The 24,841-nt window shown below is 37.3% G+C and overlaps 4 protein-coding genes and 1 long non-coding RNA gene across 7 annotated transcripts in view; 1 reads left to right on the top strand and 4 right to left on the bottom strand.

Annotated features, from left to right (window-relative positions):
- Positions 1-347: 347 nt before the first annotated feature.
- LOC144660203 (uncharacterized) lies at positions 348-2,611 on the bottom strand. Its single transcript, XM_078520803.1, has 3 exons — positions 2,364-2,611; positions 1,800-2,121; positions 348-884 (listed from the first exon to the last, which is right to left on the bottom strand). The coding sequence occupies exons 1-3, from the start codon at positions 2,536-2,538 to the stop codon at positions 614-616; spliced, it is 768 nt and encodes a 255-aa protein (XP_078376929.1). The 5' UTR covers positions 2,539-2,611; the 3' UTR covers positions 348-613.
- Positions 2,612-4,564: 1,953 nt separating this feature from the next.
- Positions 4,565-6,947, bottom strand: LOC144660206 (uncharacterized). Its single transcript, XM_078520807.1, has 4 exons — positions 6,263-6,947; positions 5,904-6,176; positions 5,352-5,664; positions 4,565-4,923 (listed from the first exon to the last, which is right to left on the bottom strand). The coding sequence occupies exons 2-4, from the start codon at positions 6,076-6,078 to the stop codon at positions 4,656-4,658; spliced, it is 756 nt and encodes a 251-aa protein (XP_078376933.1). The 5' UTR covers positions 6,079-6,176; positions 6,263-6,947; the 3' UTR covers positions 4,565-4,655.
- Positions 6,948-9,508: 2,561 nt separating this feature from the next.
- The window catches only part of LOC144660229 (uncharacterized), a 34,660-nt gene continuing 19,327 nt past the window's right edge, over positions 9,509-24,841 (top strand). Inside the window, exons 1-3 of the long non-coding RNA XR_013572063.1 lie at positions 9,509-9,632; positions 9,714-9,785; positions 10,253-10,306. This is a non-coding gene — a long non-coding RNA (uncharacterized LOC144660229). The remainder of the gene's footprint in view (positions 9,633-9,713; positions 9,786-10,252; positions 10,307-24,841) is intronic.
- LOC144660216 (uncharacterized) overlaps positions 15,486-24,841 on the bottom strand; it is a 44,934-nt gene continuing 35,578 nt past the window's right edge. Inside the window, exons 1-4 of one of the 3 annotated variants that reach the window (XR_013572060.1) lie at positions 21,504-22,580; positions 20,808-21,123; positions 18,406-18,727; positions 15,486-15,614 (exon numbers count right to left, since the gene is read on the bottom strand). Coding sequence is in view for 2 of the 3 variants with exons in the window: in XM_078520818.1 (XP_078376944.1) it covers positions 18,466-18,727; positions 20,808-21,123; positions 21,504-21,597 (672 nt within the window). In the remaining variant the exon portion in view is untranslated. Of the gene's footprint in view, positions 15,615-18,308; positions 18,728-20,807; positions 21,124-21,503; positions 22,581-24,841 lie in introns of those variants that run through there. The other 2 variants (XM_078520818.1, XM_078520819.1) reach the window with 2 other exon arrangements.
- LOC144660208 (uncharacterized) lies at positions 15,621-17,123 on the bottom strand. Its single transcript, XM_078520809.1, has 3 exons — positions 16,883-17,123; positions 16,361-16,667; positions 15,621-15,950 (listed from the first exon to the last, which is right to left on the bottom strand). The coding sequence occupies exons 1-3, from the start codon at positions 17,055-17,057 to the stop codon at positions 15,683-15,685; spliced, it is 750 nt and encodes a 249-aa protein (XP_078376935.1). The 5' UTR covers positions 17,058-17,123; the 3' UTR covers positions 15,621-15,682.

Here is a 24,841-nt window from a genome sequence, read left to right as displayed (position 1 = left end):
TAAACTCCTCTGTTTGTATTGCTTCGCTTCACATTTTTGCGCCCCTTTTAACCATTTTCTGAATGTAGTTTTTCTCTTTTGATACCTAATTAATGGTAGTATTTTAACTTGCGGCGGCACATTTACCTTGTTGATAATTTTAAAATTTAGCTTAACCGGTAAAATAGCGTTCATAATTTAAACTATTTTGTGGATAAAGAATGCTGATAATTTACTTCTGGCCTCAGTAATAGTGGGTTTTTTTCAAAAATATTTGTCTGGGATATAGATGTCATGTGGATCGAGAAAATTCAAATGACGAAATAGGAAAAAGATCATCGCAGTGTGCTTGTGGGTCTTTGAAGTTTCATCAAACAAAAACTACTTTTCATTTTGTCCGAATTAAAAAGAAAGTAACATTACAATAACATTACGCTGTATTTTCAGTTTCTAAACTCCGGCTTTTATTGAAAATTAAACCAAAACAAACCCTTTGCGACAATTCAAATTAATTTCCCCGAAGCTTAACGTGAGCATTTCACTCATTCAACACTTGCGCAAAAAAAATCTACATCTATTGTTTATGCTTGAATCTCTTGTTGAGGACATTGGAACTCGGCGAGGTATGAAAACTTCACTTATGACAACTTCTTAAAGATCTTGAAGCCAGTCCAAGTGTTTCAGTTTCGGCTGCGCATGATGATTTACTACTGCTGCTGCAGCTACGGGGATAAAATTTGCCGCCACTGTTGGTCAGCCAGGCGCTGTTGGAACTGTATGGGAATTTCAAGCCCACCACATCACCGTATTGCACAGGGGTCCTATCAGGAGCGTTCTTGGCGTAGATCTCGAAAGTGGCGTACGAATATGTCAACCAGGCGCCTCCTGTCATCGAACTGGTGACTCTAAAAAGATGATAACGATTTAACATTATTAACAATACCAGTAAATTGTCAAGCAAGTTGGTAACGAAATTAAAACATCTCCAACTACGGGGTAGTGAAGGGCATTTTTGGCAATCATAAAAAAAATCAATATTTCGAAGTTGAAACAAAATGTCAAAAACGACAAGTGTTTAATTTAGAGCGACATGATATTGTGTCATAACAACCAAACTGATAGTCCAGTCCCTGAACTCTCTCTTCCGCGCGCCCTTTATATATGGTTAAACCCAGGCGTGCAAAGAGAGAGTCCAGGATAACTTGCATGCGCATGCTCAGAACGAACCAATCAGAAGCGAGGAGTGTGACGTCACTTGCTTGGGACGCGCGCGCTCGGTTAAAAATGTTCGCTCAAATGACGAATTCAACTACGCGACCGAGCGCGCGAATAAATGCAAGAAAAAATCTGTGCTCAATTGCATCTAAATATAATTCAATAAACAGCTACAAAACTAGGAGTAGTTGACGGATAGCGATTTGTGTTTTGGCCGTTAGCTTTTAGTAGACACTGACTGGAAAGCTAGCTTTAGGCTTTAGTACACGGTCGCGTAGTTGAACTCGTCATTTGTGCGCGCGCGTTTTCAAAAGTGCTGCCAAATATGGTTTTCCCCCAATTTTGGGGGGAAAACTGACGCATGCGCATGCAAGTTATCCTGGACTCTCTCTTCGCGCGCCTGGGTTCAGCCCCTATAAAGGGCGCGCGGAAGAGAGAGTTCAGGGACTGGACTACCAAACTGAGTGCAAAAATCAAGAAGTAAAGCATTCAAGGTGTAAAATCATAGCTAGCAATGCAGCAATGTAACGTTAAGTGCCGATATCTTTTGGCTATGGGTTATTGCAGCAAATAATGATAGGTGATTAGGTGAAGTTTGTACGTACGAGTTAGTGCGACACAAGCTGCTTGAAGATGAGCTACAATACAGCCGGTAACTGCTGCCATATTGGTTGAGACTGAGTGACACTGTATCACCGCTGTAGATTGGCTCTCCGTCCGTCTTCCCCTTGGCAGTGATGGTAAACATAATTCGGTTATTAATACAGGAAGACCATCCTGAGGAGGTGATAATGGTGCCGCCTGGGCAGCCGTGCCAGTCGCAGTGAGTTGTATGACAGCCCAACCAATACGTCGAGTAGCTGCCAAAAGTGTAGGCCGACCGCAGCGCAATGGTATCAGCACTGTTAATGATGGGATATCGGTGACCTTCAAGGGTGAAAACAGAAACATGTGCAATTAGTTTACGCGGTGTCTTAGTCAGGCTAGGTGCAACAAAGATGGCAAAAAGACTTCAATTCCATGTCTCGTCGGATTCACCATCAGTTAGTTCGTAACTTGAGTGTGACATTCAAGAGTGTATTCGACTATGAGCGAATATGACTCTAGCACATCAATTTTAAAAAGACAAAAATATTATCGAAGTTATTATTTTTTATCTGGTCTTTTACCTTCAGTTAAACCGACCCAAATCTCTTCTATAGGAACATGCAGCTGAACGTTAGCTTGAACGTCAGCTGTACCACTGATGATCAGTGTTTCGTTCGTAACGCTGTGAACGAACGCTGAATCGACGCCAACCGCCAAGACGATTGCCATGAAAACGGCCACGATAACAAACTTCATTTTCAAGACTATTGCTTTTTAATTTGTTCTCTTCTCGTATAAAACTCTCTTAACGTCGAATGTTGAATCCCGACTGACTCACTACAGCTAATAGTTGGTCTTAAAAATTGTTTCTCAACATGTCTTGCGCGAAACATGTTCGAAAATCTGCTAACGTGTTTTTCTCGGAGTTCTAAAAAATGGAGATGTTTATAAAATTCTCTCTGTAGACAAAACATTTATAGAGTTTGAATTCACAATATTTGTTCCCAGGCTTTTAAGTACGATCAGTTCGAACGAACTGTTAATGAAATAAAAATTGAAAGCTATCCATAATACTGCGTACGGGAAATAATAAATACTTCTTAGAGTGCAACCCCGATATGGGGTTATTATCAGCTCACTTTCTGTTGTGAAATTAGACATATATTGTGTTAATCTTAATCACACCGTTAGTCGCTCAGTCAATCAATCAATCAATTAATCAATCGACCAAAACAGTTATTCAAATTCCTATTTTTCTTTTCTTTCTATTCTGTGAAATTTCGGGTATAAAGAATACATAGCGACTTAATGTACTTTGTCTTTCATAGTCGTACGCGTTTGTTGCGTTTTGTTATTTCAATGAAACTATTTTTCTCTTTCAGTTTTTATTTTGTTTTCTGTTGCTGAGACAAACTTTTCCTAGTTAATTTAATGAACGGAAAAAGGAAAACTGACAGGCCTCTTCCTTCACACCTATCTTCTCGATAACTTCGCACAACTTCGATCAAATCTTCGGACTTCATACTTTAAGTCTCGTGCACGTGGATTTCAAGTCTGATTTTCAGTGCTAAATTTCTCAAAAAACAGGGTTTTCTATCGTTTAACTGAATTTTTGGTGCTACGATCCTAATTTTCCCTCGACTTTGCTTAGGAAGCACTTTTCCACAATGCAACAAGATTTTGCTGAAAATTCCATAATTCCATGGAAAAATGCACAAAAACTGTACTTTGGCGCATGCGCATAAGCCAAAATTTGGACTTTTTTGCAAAATCGTTTCCATTGTTTTCTCTTGCTCCTTTTCTTTTCGTTTTTCTCGGCTTTGTTATTTCCACTCCTTTCTACTGTAGCCGTCCTTCCTTTATACCAAAAAGGTTTTGATTAAAACATTGGTAAACTCTTAAAAGAGGAGCTCGATCTATTACAGGTGTTTTGGAAAATGAATGTCGATAAATGTCAAGCACCGATTTTGCACCAGAAAGTGATTGACTTTTTCTCGATTAGCTCTGTCAGGATGCGACCCATACGCAAAATGAATAGTTCTGTGAAAAAGGTCAAACCTAGCTCTATTATATCAGATGCTTACCACCAAAATCTGCTGACTTTCAAATTGATGACGTCACAAGTGGTTTATTGTCCGCTCCTCCAAATGTCGACAAAAGTCGACTTTAGCACTGAAAGAGTTAATAGCCTTAGGATCTTGCACGGGACAGTCAGTCTTTGGAGTTTTTGTCTTATTTCCGACAGTAAGCTAGGAACGTGGCGCCTTCTTTAAAACTTGACTGAACTACAAATTTCACAATGTTTGCGTCGGCATAAACTTCCGAACCCGAATCGAAGTTACCAAGTGAAATGACAATAAACCCCAGAGTTAATTTAAACCGCAACAACTCTTGGACAATTTTCATATTTGGATCTATTACGAGCAGTGCTATCATTAACTGATTTTTGTAGCTTAACACCAGAGTAAAATAGCGCTTATATGGACTATTCTGTAGCTGAACAAAGAATACTGATAGTGTACTTCTGACCTTGGTAATAGTGTTTTTTTAAAAAAAAAAGAATCTCTGGGATATGTATGTGAAGTAAGAAAATGATGAAGCAGGGTCTTTGAACAAAAAAATATACTTTTCATTTGGCCCGAATTACATAATAAGAAAGTAATACCACACTATATTTTCAATTCCTGAATTCTTTTATTGGAAATTAAATCAAAACAAACCCTTTGCGATAATTCAAATGAATTTACCCGAAGCTTAACTGAGTTTTTTAAATTAATACTCATTTAACACTAGCGCAAAAAATCTTCATCTACAGTTTATGTCTAAACTTCTGGTTGAGGACTTTAGAACTCAGCAAGGTCTGAAAACTTCACTTATGACAACTTCTTAAAGATCTTGAAGCCAGTGAATGTGTTTTCTCTTGCGCATGATGCCTTGCTACTGCTACTACAGCTACGAGGATAAAATCCCCAAGGGCTGGTGAGGAACGTCAGCCAGGCGCTGTTGCCGGCGTACGGGAATTTCCAGCCCACCACATCACCGTATTGTACAGGGGTACCATCATCAGCGTTCTTGGCGTAGATCTCAAAAATGGCGTACGAATAGGTCAGCCAGGCGCCTCCTGTCATCGAACTGGTGACTCTAAAAAGATGATGAAGAACTAGCAATATTTACAATATCAATACATTGTCAAGCAAGTTGCTAACCTGACGAAATTAAAGAATCACCAACTAAGAGGTAGTGAAGGTCAATATTAATTGTCTCAATGTACCAAAATTAATTTACGGAAATTTGCGGCAATCACAAAAAATAATTGTTATATCCAAGTTGAAACAAAATGTCAAAAAACGGCTTAACTTACGTTTGAGTTGAACTCGACAAGTGTTAAATTCAGAACGACATGATATTGTGTCATAACAACCGACTCGGATCTGAGTGGAAAAATCAATAGGTAAAGCATTCAAGGTGTAAAATCAAGGCTAGCAATATAACATTTAGTGCGGATATATTTTGGCTATGGGTTTATTATAGCTAAAAATGATGGGTGATCAGGTGAAGTATGTACGTACGAGTTAGCGCTACACTTGGTGTTGGAAGAAGCGTTACAATACAGCCGGTAACTGCTGCCATATACGTTAGAGCTGAGTGACACTGTATCACCGCTGTTGATTGCCTCTCCGTCCATCTTTCCCTTGGCAGTGATGGTAAACATAATATACCTTGACCAAGATGACCATCCTGCGGCAGTGATAATAGTGCCATAGTTGTACCAGCTGCAGTAAGATGTATAACAGTACATCCAATACTTCGAGTAGCGGCCAGAAGTGTAGGCCGACCGCAGGGCAATGGTGTCACCACTGTTGATGATGGGATATCGGTGGCCTGCAAGAGTGAAAACAGAAACATGTTCAGTTAGTTTACGCGGTGTTTGAGACAGGCTAGGTGCAACAAGGATGGCAAAACATACTTGCTAAAGTAATTCACTCATGTGTCATCATCTTTCACGATAAAGCTTGTTCGTATCTTTGAGTGTGACATTCAAGAGTGTATATGTCTCTAGTGGATCAATTTTAAAAAGACAAAAACGTTATCGAAGTTATTATTTATCAGGGTTTTTTTACCTTCAGTTAATCCGGTCCAAATCTCCTCAATAGGAACATGTAACTGAACGTTAGCGCGAAAGTCAGCAGTACCGTTGATTATCAATGATTCCTTCGTAACGTTGTGAACGAATGCTGAATCACCGCCAACCGCCAAGACGATTGCCATGAAAACGGCCACGATAACAAACTTCATTTTCAAGACTGTTGCTTATAAGGGTTGTTTTCTCGGGTAGAGCTCTCTGAACGTTGAATGTCGAATACCGACTGACTTCACTGCAGATGATAGTTGGTCTAGAAAATTGCAAGAACGGTGAAGGGATGATCTATGAGGAAGATTAGCGTGAAACGACAAATGAAACGACTGTACTTCTGCTTACCGATTTATACACCTCACTATTGGATAAACTTCCACTCAACTCCGTGGATAATTACAACTCTACTCTGAACTCAAGATCTCGCTCGCGCTCTTTTATTCCAACCAAACCCGAACTGTCAATCAGCCGTCAAAAATGCCAAATTCGTAAATTTAGGCTTACGTCAACTCATGCGCAGTCTACTCTACGAGCAAGTGCGGCTGCGTCGTAGATTAACTCATACATGTGCCTTCCCAAAGTTTACTTTGCCAAATCCTTTTTCTTTTTAGAATTTTTCGTTTCATCCCAACCATGCCTGATCAAAATAAAACAGCACGAGCAATATAAAAATTACAAGGAATAATTTGACAGAAAAAAATCAAACTCAAGTAACAAGATTGTGTAGCAAAAAACAAACTAAAGGATCCTTATGTAAACAACTCAAACAACAACTTTACAGTATGTTTCGTAGAAGAAAAGGCGTTCCCTTACTTTAGCTCTGGTCCGCCTACTTCAATATTTTAATACTAAGTTGTTTACGACTTTCGACTCAATCCGGATGTGTTACCAACAGTCGGCCTGTACAAACAGAATTCAACAGAATATATATCTTTCAATTTACACATCGTATCAATGATGGCATCCTGGCACGTTCAGCTCAAAGTTTAAGAATAACTATTTTTAGTAAATATTACTGAATATTCCTTTAAAATCGAAAAAAAACTGGAAGAATAAGTAAATGATATAAGTTCGCCCTGGCTTCGCTTCGGAAAAGGCATAGTTTGAACTGAGAAAAATTACTTACAATAGATCTATACAATCAACACTTGTTTGCAATCATCTTTTAAATAGGCCATTTCCGATATATTAAAATTCTAACTTGGCTCCGAGGCTTGGGGGAATAAAACAAAAGATATCACGTTGAGGTTGATTGATGAATAAATCATTTCTTTTGTTTTATTCCCCCAAGCCTCGGAGCCAAGTTAGAATATTAATATATCGGAAATGGCCTATTACAGAAACTCTAAAGACACCTTAAGCGTTGTTTGTCATGCCTTGCGTGAAACATGTTCGAAGAGTCTGCTGACGTGTTTTTCTCGGAGTTCTAAAAATGTCGCGTTGTTTATAGTATCTCTCTATAGACAAAACATTTACAAAAATTTGAATTCAAAATTTCTTTGCCCGAGCCTGTCAAACTAACAGTTCGAATAAAATGCCGAAGAAATCAGTAAAGTAAACGGTACACAATAAGGAGCTTATTTATTAAGAATGAACGACTTCATCAGGACAAAAGAACAACAGAAAGAAGAAATCTAGAACATGTAGAATCTGGTGGAGATAAGCTTAGGACTAAACTGAAAGAGAACATTCCACTTTGTCTCGCAGCGCGTCATTGTTACGTGTAACATAATTTTCGCGTAATGACGACGGCGACGCCAAGGACAACACTTAGCGAAAAATGAATTTATATTTAATGTTCACTTGGAAATCTTGCAGTTATCCAGTTGTATTAAGTGTATCCATTGAACTAGCTCCAGCTAAATAAATAAAGAGAGCGTTCAACCCCAAAGTCTGTTTTAATGGACTTTTTTTGATGGTAGGTATCACTTACATTTGGCGCTGTTAAAAATTATATGCCCAAAAATATATAGCATATATTTGAAGAGCAGACGTTGTATTTTGCACGCCTCCATGCGTGGCTATATTTACAGACGGCGGCAAATATGTATTTCCATCTGAAATGTCATAATTTGTAAGTTCAGCACGTTAGCGAGACTTTTCGAACACGTTTCGCCTTCATGTCGAAAAACAATTTTCTAAATCTAGCATCTTCTGCAATGAATTTAGTCAATACTCAAATAACAAAACACCAGAAAACTCCCAAGACCGTATGGCGTAACTGAAACGGTCGTCAATTCGGCAATAACTCAGCGGCCTAGTAAAATTGCATGCATTTAGTGTAATGTGAGCAGTTTTAAAAACAACTTTAGATAGAGTCAAATTTGTTGATCACACTTAATTTTCTTAGAATTGGTCAGCTGAACCGTGGGTTTGCAATTTTCTCGACTGCAAGAATTTGGCTTACATCATGAAAAGACCAAGGTTTCCAAACCTGCGTACAAAAGATGAAGTACGATCATTTTATCTTTCTTGGAATTCAGTAAGTTCCGCCCGCCTTTGACTGTTCATCTCATAGCGATGAGATGATCTTTGTTAATAGATGCCGGGAGTGATTTCTTTAACAGGGAGAACTCTGGAATTTCACAAACTAACTACCTAGCAAAAATTGCGAATAACTCTTCGCATCTAATTATACTGAAAATGGAGTCTAATTTTGTTTGCAAAAGTCCAAAGAACAGCTGATGACATAATATGATCAAACAACAGAACTAACGGGCTCTCAATCGTGCATTAGTAACCTGAAGCAAAATTAATAACACTCTCTCGCATCACGTGAACTTTGTCACGATATTTCGTAGACTGTCCAACACTACAACTACGTGTTTGTAGATTTTGGTGGTCACTGATCTATGAGTAGGTATTATCGATAATTTTTTTCTTGATCAGTTTCAGCGAAATCATTTCTACCGCACGTGCCCTTAAGTTACGTGATGGTATTCCATTCGCTGATTGGCTGGGTGCAGTGCTTGATAATTCACGAGAACAGTGATCACCACTGGCATGTTTCTCTACTTCCGTTCTTCTGAGTAGTTGACATTTGTCCAGTAGAGTTATCACGTGATCAATTATGACCAATGACGTGAAATGAAATTCGCAGCCAATTAAAAAAAAAAACTACTTCCTGTTTTTGTTCTGAGAAATTATATTTCACCCTTATGTTAATTTTTTTACATTATGTTGCCGAGCAAATCTTTCTCTACGAAAAGACGGAAATTGATGTTTCCGCGAAAATATTAATATTCTTTTGTAAATTGATATTGTTTCGTGTCGAAAAAAAATGAACAAATTACGTCATCATGGTTTCGTATAGGTAGTTGAACAATTTTTTTCTGGGAACTATTTACAAACATTGCACTTTATTTTATTCTCAAGATCAACGGGAAGACGGTTGTTGTTAATTGTTGTTAATTAATTGAGAACGTTGGCAGGAATTGTCTCTGGGATCTGAGTAAACTTTTAAAAACACATTCCTTGTCTCGTAAATGGTTTTTCCTGCCCTATTTCTTAGAAAGAAACTCGATACTTTTTTAGATCGCATAACTGAGGTGGATCACGAGACAGAGATAGTTTTATACTGTGCTAAGTACACACCAAATATCCCAGTTTGGCTTGGCTGCTGTGAAGATTTGTTATATTTACTTGGTCAGTAAAAACACGTGAATTACAGCACGACCACGGAGGATAAGTCCGAAGATAAGTGCGAAGCAATCAGGTGATAAATAACTTATCAGCCTCAAACTGCTTCAATGGCAGACTGATTTTAAACTTAAATCGTTTTATTTTCTACCAAAAGTTTTTTTAGGAGGATAAGCAAACAGCATGGCAGATCCAGACAGCAACGAGCCTGTGAATTCTGTGGCGATAGGTAAAAGTTCTCATTGATTTGTTTTGAGTTTGTATTATATGGATTTCTCTCAAGACTGTCAGCATTGAATTGGTTTTATTCTCAGGTCATTTCTGTTCTGAAAAGTTGCTAAACAAATTCATTAATTGCATAATCAACCATTGACTGAAGCGAAACTAAAGCATTTCTTTTATTGTATTTACATTTGCAAGAATTGATCTGAGAAGAGGTAAACTTAGAACACGGAACTGCATTTAATGTCTGTGTCATCTGCAGACTGACAGACGGTGCAAACCTCCATTTACGTCACTAACATATCCACTCGTTTAATTTCGCTTCTCTTCATGGCTCAAAGAATGTCTGTTCTTTCGTGTCACATACCCGCACAGAGATATTTCAATAAGCAATTTTTTTAAGCACTCTTAAAAAATGGGCTTTAAATTAACAACAGAGTAATCAAACTTGCTGGTCATGATATCTTTTAACAGAACTGGACGATTTTAACTTCATTGCGAATACACGCCAGGACATTGTTGACGAAGGTCAGTATAAACTGACATTTCAGTATCATAAGGAAGAAAAGTATATTACCCAATTGACCATCTTCGATTGCTGTCGCATATTATTCCTGTTTATGAGTTTTTCCTATGATTTTTGTTGCGTCTTGTTTAACATATTTTCACCTTTTCCTTTATTTTGTTTGTGATGCTGAGAGTGCAAGTTTTCCAAATATTGACTGAACAGGAAAACCAAAACCCGCAAGGTGAGTTTTTTTGTAAATTACTTGAGATTATTTCCGCTTTGCATACAAATGAGTAGAATAATTCCAATATTGAAATAGAAATTGATAGAAGCAAAGAATAAATGACTGATAAAACTGGTTGAAATATCAGAATGAGAGGCATTCATGTAGATAGTGTTACGAGAATGATTCCAATTTGGACGACAGAAGGACAAACAGAACTTTCAGACGACCGTAGCGCTTGGGATTGGATTAAATATAACATTAGAGCGCATACTATATTGCATTCGAAACAGAGAGCGAAAGGAAGGGTTGAGAAAGAAAGAAATCTTCAAAATGAACTCGACAAGGCAAAGAAAACATTATATAAAACGTTAAGTGATTCCAACACTTTTCACTATCACGCAGCTCGGGAAAAACTAGAAGCATTCTATGAAGAGAAAACAAAAGGAATAATTATACGTGCACGTGCTCGATGGCACGAACATGGTGAAAAAAGTACAAAATATTTCTTGAACTTAGAGAAAAGAAATCATGTCAAGAAATGTATACGAAAATTATACATTAATAGTGTAATTAACAAAGATCCGACTTACATTTTAAGGGAACAGGAACGTTTTTATTGTGATTTATATAAAAGTGGCAATAACGATCCAGTTATTGCCCTAAAAAGGTCCACCTTTTTAGGTGATTTAAGGACGGTGCCTCCTATTGCTACTGCGCACTTGTTTTGCGCATCACGCAATGCATCGATCACACTGGGCGCGCGCACTTTTAATTAATTTGCTCGCGCAAAATGACGAATTCAACTACGCGAACAAGCGCGCGACTAAAAATCAAGAAAGTTTTCTCTGCGACGAAAGCCAGTTTACGGACATATCCTAAGCCAGGAACAGCGCAAAAGCAACATATCAGTAACCATTTACCGCTAACATTAACAGTTAAAAACAAATCGCTTAGCGCTAAAACGTTACCCGCAAAATTCCCGCAAACTGCTAACCGTGACAAATGGCGTAGTGCACGCGCGAGATGCAAATATTCAACTGGCTAGGGAGGGGATAGGAAAAATGTAACAAACTCCAAAAGCGATTTCATAGAACCTGAAAACAACTGGTATAACTTTTAAAAACGCGTGGTGACCCCCACTTTTTATTTTATAAAATGTAAGTGGTAAGTCTGTAGAGCACATGTTCAATTATTTCATTAAGTGAAAAAAAAATTAAGGCCGAGTTTCTGGCCGTGCAAGTGAGAGCTGGTAGGGTCAAAAATGGTTCAAACGCAATTATTTTGTTAATAAAAACGTGAATAACGCAGTTCCGAAGACATTATTTGTTAGTTATTGTAAAGATTGTTATATTTAATGTTAATTTTGTTCATGAAAAACCAATTTCAAATGGAATTTGCAAGGAAATTGTATTTAGTTTTACTTTATTTTAAAATGCCACGTCAGCACTTTTCTCCAGATTTCAAACCTAATTATCTCGAAAATTTGCGTGGCTACCCCCAATTTTCTTTTTGAATTTTAGTAGCCCTTGGTAACATCTACATTTCTTGTATAGTCATCGGCTGGGCAAAAATACTTTGTTATTAGTAGGCACCGTCCTTAAATATACCAAAACTTTTCGAGGAACAGAAAAGAGCGTGTGAGGGTAAAATCTCGCTAGAAGAATGTTCTTGCCTCCTTGATAGCTTTCGCGATAACAAAACACCAGGAAACGATGGCATTCCTATTGAATTCTATAAAAAATTCTGGCCTCTAATTGGCGACATTTTTATATAAGATGTGCAAATGAGTGTTTTGAAAAAGGTGAGTTGTCCTGCTCCCAAAAACAAGCGGTGATCACTCTTATCGAGAAGAAAGGAAAAGATCGCTCACTCCTTGAAAATTGGCGCCCAATTTCCCTTGTTAATGTTGATGCGAAAATTATGTCAAAAGTAATAGCTTCAAGAATTAAAGATGTTTTACCCGAGATTATTCATCACAACCAGACAGGATACGTCAAGGATCGCTTTATAGGCGAAACTATTCGATCCATTTATGATGTAATGGACTACACTGTCGAAGAAAACATCCCAGGCCTCATGATTTTTATTGATTTCAAAAAAGCTTTTGACAGTGTAGAGTGAGATTTTCTTTTGAAATGCCTAGAAGCTTTTAATTTTGGCCCAGACTTCATTCGCTGGGTCAAAACGTTTTATAAAAACATACAAAGCTGCACCATTAATAATGGTACTGCTTCAAAATATTTTACGCTTGAGTGAGGTGTCCGGCAGGGTGATCAACTCTCCCCTTACCTTTTTATATTAGTTGTTGAAACTCTGGCAATCGCTATTCGTCAAAACAAAGGTATTAAAGGAATAATGATCGAGAACGAGGAAACTAAGCTTTTACAATATGCAGATGATACAACTGCAGTGCTCTCAGACATTAATTCAGCAGAAACATTGTTTGAGTTATTGGATAGTTTCAAAGCGATTTCGGGACTTGAGATAAACTGTACAAAAACCGATTGGATCATCTAAGGAAAACAAAACGAAACCCTTCGGAATCAAATGGCCAAATGAACCGATTAAGGCCCTTGGAGTGTATTTCACTTATGATCAGAAATTGCTTAAAGAAAAGAATTTCATTGAAAGATTGGACAGCATCAAAAAGCTTATCAACATTTGGTCCTCAAGAGGCCTATTAATTTACGGAAAGGTGACAATTATAAAATCATTTCTAATCCCAAAATTTGTTTACACATGCTCGCTTTTGCCCACACCTAACGAATTGGTTAAACAATTGAATCAATTGCTATTTAAATTCCTGTGGAAAGGAACAGACAAAGTAACACGCTTGTCAGCAATAAATGAATATGGGGAAGGTGGCTTAAAAATGATCGACCTAGAGAGCATGGTTAAATCTTTAAGATTAGCATGGCTAAAACGAATATTTAATGGGAATGATGGAACATGGAAGCAGTACTTAAAACACCAATTAAAATCCATTGGGGGTCTTTTCTTTTTTAATTGTAACTACGATGTTAACGATTATACAAATCTCTTCCCAGTTTTATCGTGAACTGTTATTGTGGGGGTCGAAATTCCGCGAAAATTTTGCTTCCGAAAGGAACTGGCAAAACATCATGTGGAATAACAAAGAAATACGAATAGACAAAAAGCCTGTTTATTACAAAAATTATGTTGAATCTGGAATCATCTGTATAAAGGATCTGCTATTCAATTTAAACAATATTGACTCCTTTGACCGCGTTTCATATAAAATAAGTAAAACTGATTTTTTACAATGGGCAGGCCTTCGCCACTCTATACCCAACCTTTTAAAAGGTAGATATGCATGCCCGTCACTTACATCTCCTTCATTTTTCATTGACCACAACATCTTCGACGTGAAGAAAAAGAAATCAAAAGATTATTATTCGCTTCTTGTTATGAACAAAGCACAGCCTCCTAATATTATTCATAAATGGAAAAGCGATTTCAATATTTCGGATGATCAACTACGAGAATTTTTCACATTACCTCATTCCATTGTACTCGAATCATATGTAAAGGCCTTTCAGTACAAAGTACTTAACAATATTCTTTACACGAACACGAAATTACACAAAATTGGTTACAGAACAAATGATTTATGTACTTTCTGTGAGGCGGAACCAGAAACTTTGTATCACTTTTTTTACCAGTGCCCCCACGTCAGGCAGTTTTGGAATGATTTTGAATCTTACTGGTACCTCTTATCAAATCAAGCAGTTCGTCTTACTTTGCAAAACGTTTTGTTTGGAATAATATCAAAACAATGCCCTTCACTTGATTTACCAAATTATTTTATTATTATTGGAAAATTGTTTTTGTGGGACTGCAGAAGAAACCAAACATATCCTAAAATTCAAGGTTATAAGAAAAAATACTTATTAAATATGAAACTGAAAAGAAAATTAATAAGAAAAGATATTTCGAAAAGAAGTGGATATATTCTCCCAGATAATAAGTAAGGAATTATAGTGCTAGATTCGCTTTTTTTTTCTCTCTTTTTTTTCCGTGTGTTTGTTGCTGTTGTTGCTTATTTCTTTTTGTTGCTTGTTTAATTTCGATTATTAAAAGTCCAAACTATTGATGTAAACTTGCTATATGGAAATTATTATCATCTGTTACTTAATCGTAAATTAACACTTGTTACTTTTTTTATTCCAATCACCTATGTAATGTTAAGTGTGTAAATATCAATAAAGGAAAAAATTAAAAACAAAAAAAAAAAAAAAAGAATGAGAGGCATTCAGAACAAATCCACAGATAAGCGAAATCGTCTTATTTTACTTTTTTTCTCCTACTCTTGTTGTTGCGATATCGCTTTCTTGGAATAATTTAGCCTTTTCAAGTTAGATCTTTGTACTTAAGACCTCTTTCTTCACCACTATTTTTTTATGGGACTTCATACTTTACTAAAATCTCGTGGATTTCAAGTCAGACTTCACTTTATAGTACAGTACTTTCTGGAGTTTCTCTTATTTTGAGACTGAACTTCAAATTTCACAATGTTTGCGTCTGCATAAACTTCCGAGCCCGAATCGAAGAAATTACCAGGTGAATTGACAAACGAATAAACCCCAGAGCTATGTAGTTTATTTCCTTTTTAAACTTCTCTGTTTGTATTCCTTCGCTTGACATTTTTGCGTCGATCCTTTTTAAAACATTTTTAAATGGTAACTACATTTTTTATATGCAGTTTCTCCCTTTTGATACTAAACATCACCGAGCTCAGCAGTGCTATCATTTTGTAGCTTAACATCTGAATAAAATAATGTTTATAATTTGGACTATTTCTGGCCTGGGTCAGGTAATAGTGTGTGTGTTTATTTCATGTGGTGAAATGCTGGATGAAAGAAGAAAGGGTATAATCGCAGTTGTGCTTATGGGTCATCACAAAACGAGACGCTTCATTTTGTCCGAACTAATAAGAAAGTAACACCACACTCTTTATCAGTTCCTCAACTCTTTTATTGGAAATTAAGTCGAAGCAAACCCTTTGCGACAATTCAAATGAATTTCCCCGAAGCTTAACTTGAGCATTTTACTCATATGACACAAGCGCAAAAAATCTTCATCTACAGTTTATGCTTGAATATCTGGTTGAGGACTTTGGAACTAAGCATGCAAGGTCTGAAAACTTTGCTTATGACAACTTCTTGAAGATCTTGAAGCCAGTCCAAGAGTTTTCTCTTGCGCATGATGACTTGCTACTGCTGCTACAGCTACGGGGATAATATTTGCTGTAGCTACTGTCGCGGGTCAGCCAGGCGCTGTTGGAACTGTACGGGAATTTCAAGCCCACCACATCACCGTATTGCACAGGGGTATCATCATCAGCGTTCTTGGCGTAGATCTCGAAAGTGGCGTACGAATATGTCAGCCAGGCGCCTCCTGTCATTGAACTGGTGACTCTAAAAAATAACGATCTACCATCATTTTCAATACCAGTCAAGCAAGCTGGTAACGAAATTAAAAAATATCTCCAACTACGGGGTTGTAATTAAAGGGTAGATATTGTCTCAAATGTACCAAAATGAATTTACGGAAATTTGCGGCAATCACAAAAAATAATTGTTATCTCCAAGTTAAACAAATGGTCAAAAACGGCTTTACTTACGTTTGAGTTGAACTCGATAAGTGTTAAATGAATTTAGAGCGACATGATATTGACCGATATTGCGTCATAACAACGGATCTGAGTGGCAAAATCAAGAAGTAAAACATTCCAAGATCTAAAATCAAGGCTAGCAATGTAACTTTTGAGTGCAGATATATTTTGGCTAAGGTCTTACAGGCTAAGGTACAGGTCAGGTGTACGTACGAGTTAGCGCAACACACGCTGTTGGAAGATGAGCCACAATACAGCCGGTAACTGCTGTCATAGGCGTGTAAGCTGAGTGACACTGTATCACCGCTGTTGATTGCCTCTCCGTCCGTCTTTCCCTTGGCAGTGATGGTAAACATGATGTACCTTGTCCAAGAGGACCATCCTGCGGAGGTGATAATAGTACCATAGTTGCGCCAGATGCAGAAACCTACATAACACCACAACCAATACTTCGAGTAGCTGCTGTGTGCCGACCGCAAAGCAATGGTGTCACCACTGTTAATGATGGGATATCGGTGGCCTTTAAGTGTGAAAACAGAAACATGTTCAATAGTTTAATTTACGCGGTGTTTTCCGACAGGCTAGGTGCAACGAAGATGGCAAAACGTACTTGGAAATGTAATCGATCAATTTCATGTCTCGTCGGATTCACGATTAGTTTGTTCGTAACTTGATTGTGACATTCAAGGGTGTATAAAATATTATCGAAGTTATTATTATTTTTCAGGGTTTTACCTTCAGTTAAACCGACCCAAATCTCTTCGATAGGAACATGCAGCTGAATGTTAGTGGTTACGTTAGCAGTACCACTGATGATCAGTGTTTTGTTCGTAACGCTGTGAACGAACGCTGCATCACCACCAACCGCCAACACGAATGCCATGAAAACGGCCACGATAACAAACTTCATTTTCGAGACTATTGCTTACAAGGAAAATGTTTTGGGGGTAGAGCTCTTTGAATGTTGAGTGTCCAATTCCGACTGACTTCATTGCAGATGGAAGTTGGTCTAGAAAGTTGTTTCTGAACGTATGTTGCGCGAAACATGTTCGTAGAGTCTGCTAACGTGTTTTTCACGGTGTTCTAAACAATCGATATGTTTATAATATTCTCTCTATAGACAAAACATTTACAGAAATTTGAATACAAAATGCCTGAGTGTCCTGTGGCTTTCAATCAGTCGGAAGGAAATGCCTTAAATTTTAACGTATCAGTTAAATTGCGAGTAGAGTGCAATTCTGATACGACAAAACTAGCCTTGTTTGGCCATTTCAGTCCTAGAGTGCGTATTATTCTCAGTTCTCTTTCTCTTCAGTTCAAAATTATACATAACTGAGTTGTATTAATTAATCCTTCCATCAATCAATCAATCAATCAATCAATCAATCAATCAACTAAACAATCTATCAACCAGTCAATCAAAACCGTTATTCAGGTTTCTACTTTTCTAGCGAAATTTCTGGCTTTAAGGCCAAAAGGGGACTTAATGTACTTTTTCATAGATGTGTTTCTTTTGCAGAGACAAAATTTTGAAAGTAAATTTATTGAGCGGAAAAAGGAAAGCTGAAGGAATGAGGGATTTTTCAGTTATTTCTCAACAAGATTAAAAAAGACAAAATATGACGAACTAGCTAGAAATTGATTACGCTAAATAGTACGTCAGGACACCTTAAAATTGGAAGATCTTTGCTAGCCAAAGCTGTCTTCTTCAAAAAAGCATACCCTAATGAAATGAAAATGAGAAAATAAAGTTGCTTTTTTCGCACATTTAGAGTCGTGAAATCACTTTTTTAAAAGAATTAAGCCAGTTTTAGATAAGACTACATATTTCAGATGAAACTTCGCATTCAGACCTAAATCAGATTTTACTTCAGAAAGGACATTTGGCCACGATGTGATTACCTAAACTTTGCCGCTATCGTGCCTTCATTTCTTATGTTTTATTGCTGTCGTTTTTTGGAGGTATTTCAGTCTGTTTTGATGAAAGGGACGAGTTGGAGTAGCGTACAGTATTAGACTATTTTGGAGAAGGAAAATGGCTTCAGTAGACTAATTGGGGCTCAATTTTTCTGTTGGAGGAATTCAGTAAATTGCCTGCAGTAGTTTTGCGCACTCAAACATACATTTCACACACACAAGTACCACCACACATCTTTTTCAATTCCTCAACGGTTTTTATTTGAAATAAAAAAAAACAAACCCCTTTGCAACAATTCAAATGAATTTCACTCATTTAACTAAAGCGCAAAAAAATCTACATCTACAGTTTATGCTTGAATCTCTGGTTGAGGACTCAGAGACTTCAGGTCTTCAAAACTTCACAATTTCTTGAAGATCACGAAGCCAGTGGGTTTGTTTTCAGCTGCGCAAGGTTCTTTACTCTTGCTGCTGCATCTACGAGGATAAAAGTGGCGGCCGGAGAAAGTCAGCCAGGCGCTGTTGGAGCTGTACGGGTACTTGAAGCCAACCACATCACCATTTTCCACTGGAGTGCCATCAACACGAGCATCGCGGGAAAAAATGTGGAAAATGGCATCCGAATCTTCCAGCCAGTCGCCTTTCTTTATCGATCTTGTAGGTCTACAGAAAAAGCGACAGATCTTTCATATAACGTATCCTTAAAATATAAATATACAGGCCGGAAGAAATCAAGAGCGCAAATCATTATTAATTGTTAGTTAAACTGAAAAAAAAAATCTATTTTAGATTTACTTTTATATTTTTGTTGGCTATGGTGAGGTTCTATTATACTCTGCCGGTTTAACGGACTAAGCCATTTTTGAGCGTCGGTCTGCGGGAAAATTCTTTATTATCTGGCGGTTTACGGTCAGGAAATTTATGACGGTCTCGGTCTTCGCGAGAAATTTGCGATCTAGGACGAAAAAAATATGGCGGTCTGTACTGTCGTAAATTGTAATAGCGTCGTGAATTGTAATACCTGTCGTAAATTGTAATAACAGTTGTCGTGAATTGTAATACCTGTCGTAAATTGTAATAACAGTTGTCGTAAATTGTAATAATGCACCTATCGCAAATTGTAATAACACATTGCCGTAATTTGTAATACTGCGAGCTGTCGTAAATTGTAATAGCACATTGTCGTGTTTTGTAATAAGCAGTATTATCACACTCTATTCTTAACTTCAGATCTAAAGCAGTTTCTAATGGCAGCCTGGCAGGCCATTTTTGATCGTTTGGTAATGCTTTATGATGAATTTGTTGCATGGAACGAGAAAAACTACATTGAAAACATAATATTTCGCGCTCGTAACTAGTGCCAGTCCAAGAAGGACCCCCCTAAACTCTGGCGACGTACATCGAAGGGAATTAGTGAGAGGCTCCGGCAATTATTATTATTATTTTTTTTTAAAAAAAATATGCATTATTTTGATAAAAGAAAGAAAATACAAAACAAAATTCAAGTTCACAGCTTGTTTTTTTCTAAATAAAAGGGTAGAAATGGTACCTCGATTAATTGCATTGCCCAGCCCCTTACTCTCAGGAGTGTTGGCACGGAGTGGGAAAGGTTAACTTCGCTGTTTCTTAATTTTTACCTTTTTAACATTTATTTTTAGTTATCTGGCTTCAACCTTTCTCCGCCGATGATATTATTAAAAGGGTTATTCACCGGACAATTCTTTCAGTCAAAATAAAATAAAAAAGCCATCCAAACAACATTATTTAATTGAACATCACTGTGAAAATAAGAGGAGTTCGGAATTACAATGGGTGGTCTGATACCACAACATCATTGCCGTGGAGCCTGGAAACAAAATTAATATGATGGCAATAAATATTGAGGAAGACAAGGTCGATGTGGTTGTAAAAATCAAACGAAAACACGGAGAAAAGAAAGGAGAACCGCCATTACTACTATTGAGTGTTAAGAAATGCCGTTAATCTGTTGTGTTTGACTACGTCATTATCTTCCTCATAGCTCGTTTTACTTTTTTTAACGTTAAAATTTAAGTCGGTCAGACGACACCGAAGGGAGATAAAGGGTGGAGTGGCTCAACACTTAAAAGACAAGCTAAATATCATGAAAATATGTTTAGATGGTTTTTCCCTCACAAAAATGAAGACCAATGACTTGTTAAAAACTGACTAGAGGAATAACAAATGTAACTTCACGTTTCCTTACAACGTGCTTTGCTGCAAATTTGTCGCAGTTCTGGTGAGTAGTTAGCTAATAATGTTGAATAACTATGACGATACAAAGCAGGAATAAATTTACACCACGAAATCTTTAACTGTTTTTCCCCAGTTATAGAAAACGAAAACCAGATTTCTGTATGATTGCTAATTCTCATATTAAAGGATTATTACAAAACACGACAATGTGTTATTACAATTTACGACATCTCGGAGTATTACAAAATACGGCAATGTGTTATTACAATTTGCGATAGGTGCGTTATTACAAATCACGACAATTGTTACTACAATTTACGACAGCTATTACAATTCACGACAACTGTTATTACAATTTACGACAGGTATTACAATTCACGACGTTTATTACAATTCACGACAGTACAGCGGTCTGAACGAAATGTGAACGACCCCCTATAATAGACCCTCTATGGTCGTTGCCAGAAATGAGTTTGGGATCATGACTTGATACCGGGTGAATTTAGTGTGAATTACTGGATGCACTCACGTTTTCGCGCAACACGGGGCGTTAGTCGAATTACTGCAGGACAGCCGATAACGAGGACCGTAGTTTACGGAACTCAGTAACACTTTATCACCGCTGTTGATGGTATGTCCTTCCTTCTTCCCCTTGGCATTGATAATAAACATCATTCGCCTATCACAGGAGGACCATCCTTTGGAGTCGATAGCAGTGCCTTGGCAGTTTGTCCAGCCGCATGAAGCTTTCGTACAATCGAGCCACTTCTTCGAGTTGACACCCGGCGAACTGTAGGCCGACCGCAGAGCAATGGTGTCACCGCTGGTGATAGGAGAACGGTGGCCTTCAAGAAAAAAAAAAGAATGAAATTAAGTCATGATCAAAACAATACTGACTCTCAAATATATTTTTGATTTAAAAAAAAATATATACTCGATTTTGCGAAGAAATCCGCTGATTTCATCGGCCGCATTTTTTTCCTCGATTCATTGTTTGTCCGTCGAGCGCGCGCCTGGCTCTAACTAGCTAAAATGAAAACAATGCAGTGAAAATTAAAATTTTAGAATGTATTGCCACAACTTTGAGATAAATGGCAGAACTATGCTTTGCAGTCAACTGCAAAAATCGAATAGCGAGGTTATCGATGTTAAAAGTTGTTGAGGTCAGATAAACCGGCTTATTAAAATCTTTCTTGTAGCCGAGAATGTGAATACTAAATGTTACCCGTTATTTTGTCGCTAGATTCGCTAACTGACTCAGAGTCCACGCAAACCGCTGAACGAAATGCTACCAACACCAAAATGACTGTGAACTTCATTTTCAAGGCTCTCCGTCAAAAGATTTTTTTCCTTATGGAGCTCTCTGAACGTTGATTGTCGAATATTGACTAAATTCATAACAGAAGATGCTAGGTTTAGAAAATTGTTTTTCATCATTAAGGCGAAACATGTTCGAAAAGTCTCGCTATAAACGTGTTGAAAATTGCAAATGAAGTTATTACTTTTCCGTATCTGTAGACTAAACAACTATAGAAATGCTTATACAAAACTTTATTTTAAATTCTAATAGCGACGCAATCACTGACACATACTAGTTTCAAGCCATTCTAGAAACAGAATTGAAAAAGAAAAACTGTAAATGCGCACACAAAGTTGAAGGAAGAAGCGATAAAAAACAAAACAAAATACTTCTTTCCATACATTTTGCAAGAAGGAGCAGAGGCGACAATGAACCCTATGATACACTCGACTGAGTCGCAAAGAATAAAAAAGCATGCCGCTATTGAACTCAGCTGAAATTAAAAAAAAAGTTGCCAAACAGAGTTAACATTTGTATTAAACTGAAACACTAAAGGTTACACTGAAAAATTAAAATATAACAAAGTCAAAAATAATATGCACATGAGTCCATAACGCCAAGAATGGCGGAACTGACACTGTATCCCTATGTCGCAGCTAACGATCTTAGACTGCAAAACAGGTAGTCTGCTTTGTCGAATACAAAAAAAATTGTACACACGAGAATTAAATGTAAGAAGGTTTTTTGTGGCATAGTGGCCAGGCATTATAAACTTTAATGGACGCCTGCTGTCCAGAGTCGAGCCCAGAGCATGTAATAAGTTTTGCTTTCTCTGATTATGATATCCGATCGGTGTGTTAAGTTGATAAATTAAAGTTTACTCGCCGACTTGTAGAATAAACGTTTTCTGTTGTAAATAGCAATCGCTGAACAGATTTTTCGCAAACTGAGACTGATCATGCACAAAATTGCGTTGGTGCTATTTATATTATATATTTTTATTGTCATTTAGCTGTTAATGTTGCGCATGTCGTAATGTCAGGAACAAATCTTTCCAAGAATTAACGACTGAAAAACTGGTGATATCTGATCACTCTTCGACCAGTGAGCGGGACCGTTGCGTCAAATGAAAGTTCCAGTTTACTCTATCTGAAATGCTTTTTGTTGCACTCAAAAAAGGGAGATGAAACTGCAAACTGCAAGGAGACTTATAAGTGTCATTATAAATAATGTTGCCCCCGAAAACTAGAAAATCTGTTAAAAACCTTTTCTCAGTCAAAAAAGAAAAACAAAATTTAAATGAAAGAACCGAATAATTTGACGTTGTTAGTAATGATTCTTGCAGCAGGACAATCATATATTGGGCACAGAAAAGAAAATTATCTTTATTTTGAAAAGAGCACAATGAACTTTCGCGGGGTTGTCAGAGCAACCGAGGGCAACACGTGTGACGTCATTTGTAGTTTTAAAAATGGCGGACAAAGGACTTATTCCCAAACTAGTTCACTTGCCATCCACATACCACTTTTCATTCGACCACAAATTCTGGGTGGAATTTCTGGATATTCCAAAAAGAGAACAACCTCGGGAGGTTTACCCAAATATTCGAACCTTTTTCCCGGAAATTTTCGTTGCAATCGATTTTGCTCCCTTAATTTTCGGTCGAATCACTTGAATAGATTGCATTTCCGAAAGTTGACAGTTTTCGGATTTTCTGGAAACTTTTCTCTTAATTTGGAAAACTTAATTTGGAATTCAGTAAGTTTCGCCCGCCTTTGACTGTTCATCTCATAGTGATGCGATGATTTTTTAATAGAACTCTGGAATTTCACAAATTCAATACCTAGCGAGAATTACGAATAACTCTTTGCTTCTAATTATAATGAAAATTGAGCCTAGTTTTGATGTAATGTATATGAAATGATTCATATATGAACTGCGGATGGATATGAAAGTGATAAATGATCATCGCAGTGAATTTCCAAGCAATTGGAATAAAGAAGCCTGAAAAAAAATTCAGGGCTTCAACGGGATTCGAACCCGTGACCTCCGCGATACCGGTGCGATGCTCTACCAACTGAGCTATTGAAGCCACACATTGGGAGCGAGGTCAATTGTGAGTTCATATTTTACCCGTGAGAGGAGTGAAATGATGTAATGTATATGAAATGATTCATATATGAACCTCGCTCCCAATGTGTGGCTTCAATAGCTCAGTTGGTAGAGCATCGCACCGGTATCGCGGAGGTCACGGGTTCGAATCCCGTTGAAGCCCTGAATTTTTTTTTTCAGGCTTCTTTATTCCAATTGCTTGGATATTCACTGCGATGATCATTTATCACTTTCTGAGCCTAGTTTTGTTTGCTAGATCGATGCTATAGTCCAAAGAATAAATGACATGATCAACAACGGAACGAACAGGGGTCTCAATCTCGCATTAGTAACCTGACGCAAAATTTATAACGCTTTCTTGTGAAATTTGTCATGATATGACGTGAATTGCTCGACAGTTAAAACTATATATTCGTGGATTTTGGGGGATAAGTAGGTATTACCAAGAATTTTTTTTCCTTCGATCAGTACTCTTCAAAGTTCGTGTTATTTTGAATAGTAAGCGGAATTAGATTAGGTACTTGGCGTTTTTAAAAATAAAGAGACTGACCCTCACATGACATTACTGTCAAGTTGCCGTCCGAATGTTCCGGGGACCCGAATCGAAAATAACCGGCGAATTAACAATGAACCCCAGAGCTATCTCTATTTCGTTTTATTTTTGTTCCTGTCTGTCATTTTTCAACTGACTTTCTCGTCCTTTTTTGATCATTTCTACGCGCCGTTTTTCTGTTTTGAAATCTGTTTAACTTGCAGTGTTATTATTCTAAACCTTTTAGAAACCTGAGTAAAGTAAAAATTTATAATTTGAACTATTTTACGTGCAAAAACTGGATAAAGTATAGTGATAGTGTTATTGACGATCTTCAGTAGTGGTTGAGCTTTATTTTAATTTTTCTGCATGCGGTGTGAAATTAAGGAACGACGAACACGGTAAGGATATCAATCGCGCGCAATTCTGGTTTTTTTTTATATTCAACCCACAAGGAACATCCCAGTTCATCACACTTTTTTTTCAATTCCTCAACTCTTTTATTAGAAATATCACTCAAATAACCTTTGCAACAATTTAAATGAATTTTTCCGGTGATTTAAATTGAAGGTTTTACACAATTAACTCCAGTGCGAAAAAAACTACATCTACAGTTTAT

Source organism: Oculina patagonica, chromosome 7 (assembly GCF_052425735.1).
Source record: "Oculina patagonica isolate OP01 chromosome 7, crgOcupat, whole genome shotgun sequence".
In the NCBI taxonomy this organism is placed as follows: Eukaryota; Metazoa; Cnidaria; class Anthozoa; order Scleractinia; family Oculinidae; genus Oculina; species Oculina patagonica.
Note: the sequence above shows the minus strand (reverse complement) of the source record. Positions and strands in the feature narration are given on the sequence as shown.

Bases quoted from the DNA above. Each gene is read 5' to 3' on its own strand.
- LOC144660206 (XM_078520807.1), bottom strand. From the start codon at position 6,078: ATGAAGTTTGTTATCGTGGCCGTTTTCATGGCAATCGTCTTGGCGGTT. The intron at 5,665-5,903 runs GTAAAAAAACCC...TCACTCTTGCAG, and splicing joins TTGGACCGGATTAACTGAAG to GCCACCGATATCCCATCATC. The intron at 4,924-5,351 runs GTACGTACATAC...TCATCTTTTTAG, and splicing joins ACCAAGTGTAGCGCTAACTC to AGTCACCAGTTCGATGACAG.
- LOC144660208 (XM_078520809.1), bottom strand. From the start codon at position 17,057: ATGAAGTTTGTTATCGTGGCCGTTTTCATGGCATTCGTGTTGGCGGTT. The intron at 16,668-16,882 runs GTAAAACCCTGA...TCACACTTAAAG, and splicing joins TTGGGTCGGTTTAACTGAAG to GCCACCGATATCCCATCATT. The intron at 15,951-16,360 runs GTACGTACACCT...GTTATTTTTTAG, and splicing joins AGCGTGTGTTGCGCTAACTC to AGTCACCAGTTCAATGACAG.
- LOC144660203 (XM_078520803.1), bottom strand. From the start codon at position 2,538: ATGAAGTTTGTTATCGTGGCCGTTTTCATGGCAATCGTCTTGGCGGTT. The intron at 2,122-2,363 runs GTAAAAGACCAG...TCACCCTTGAAG, and splicing joins TTGGGTCGGTTTAACTGAAG to GTCACCGATATCCCATCATT. The intron at 885-1,799 runs GTACGTACAAAC...TCATCTTTTTAG, and splicing joins AGCTTGTGTCGCACTAACTC to AGTCACCAGTTCGATGACAG.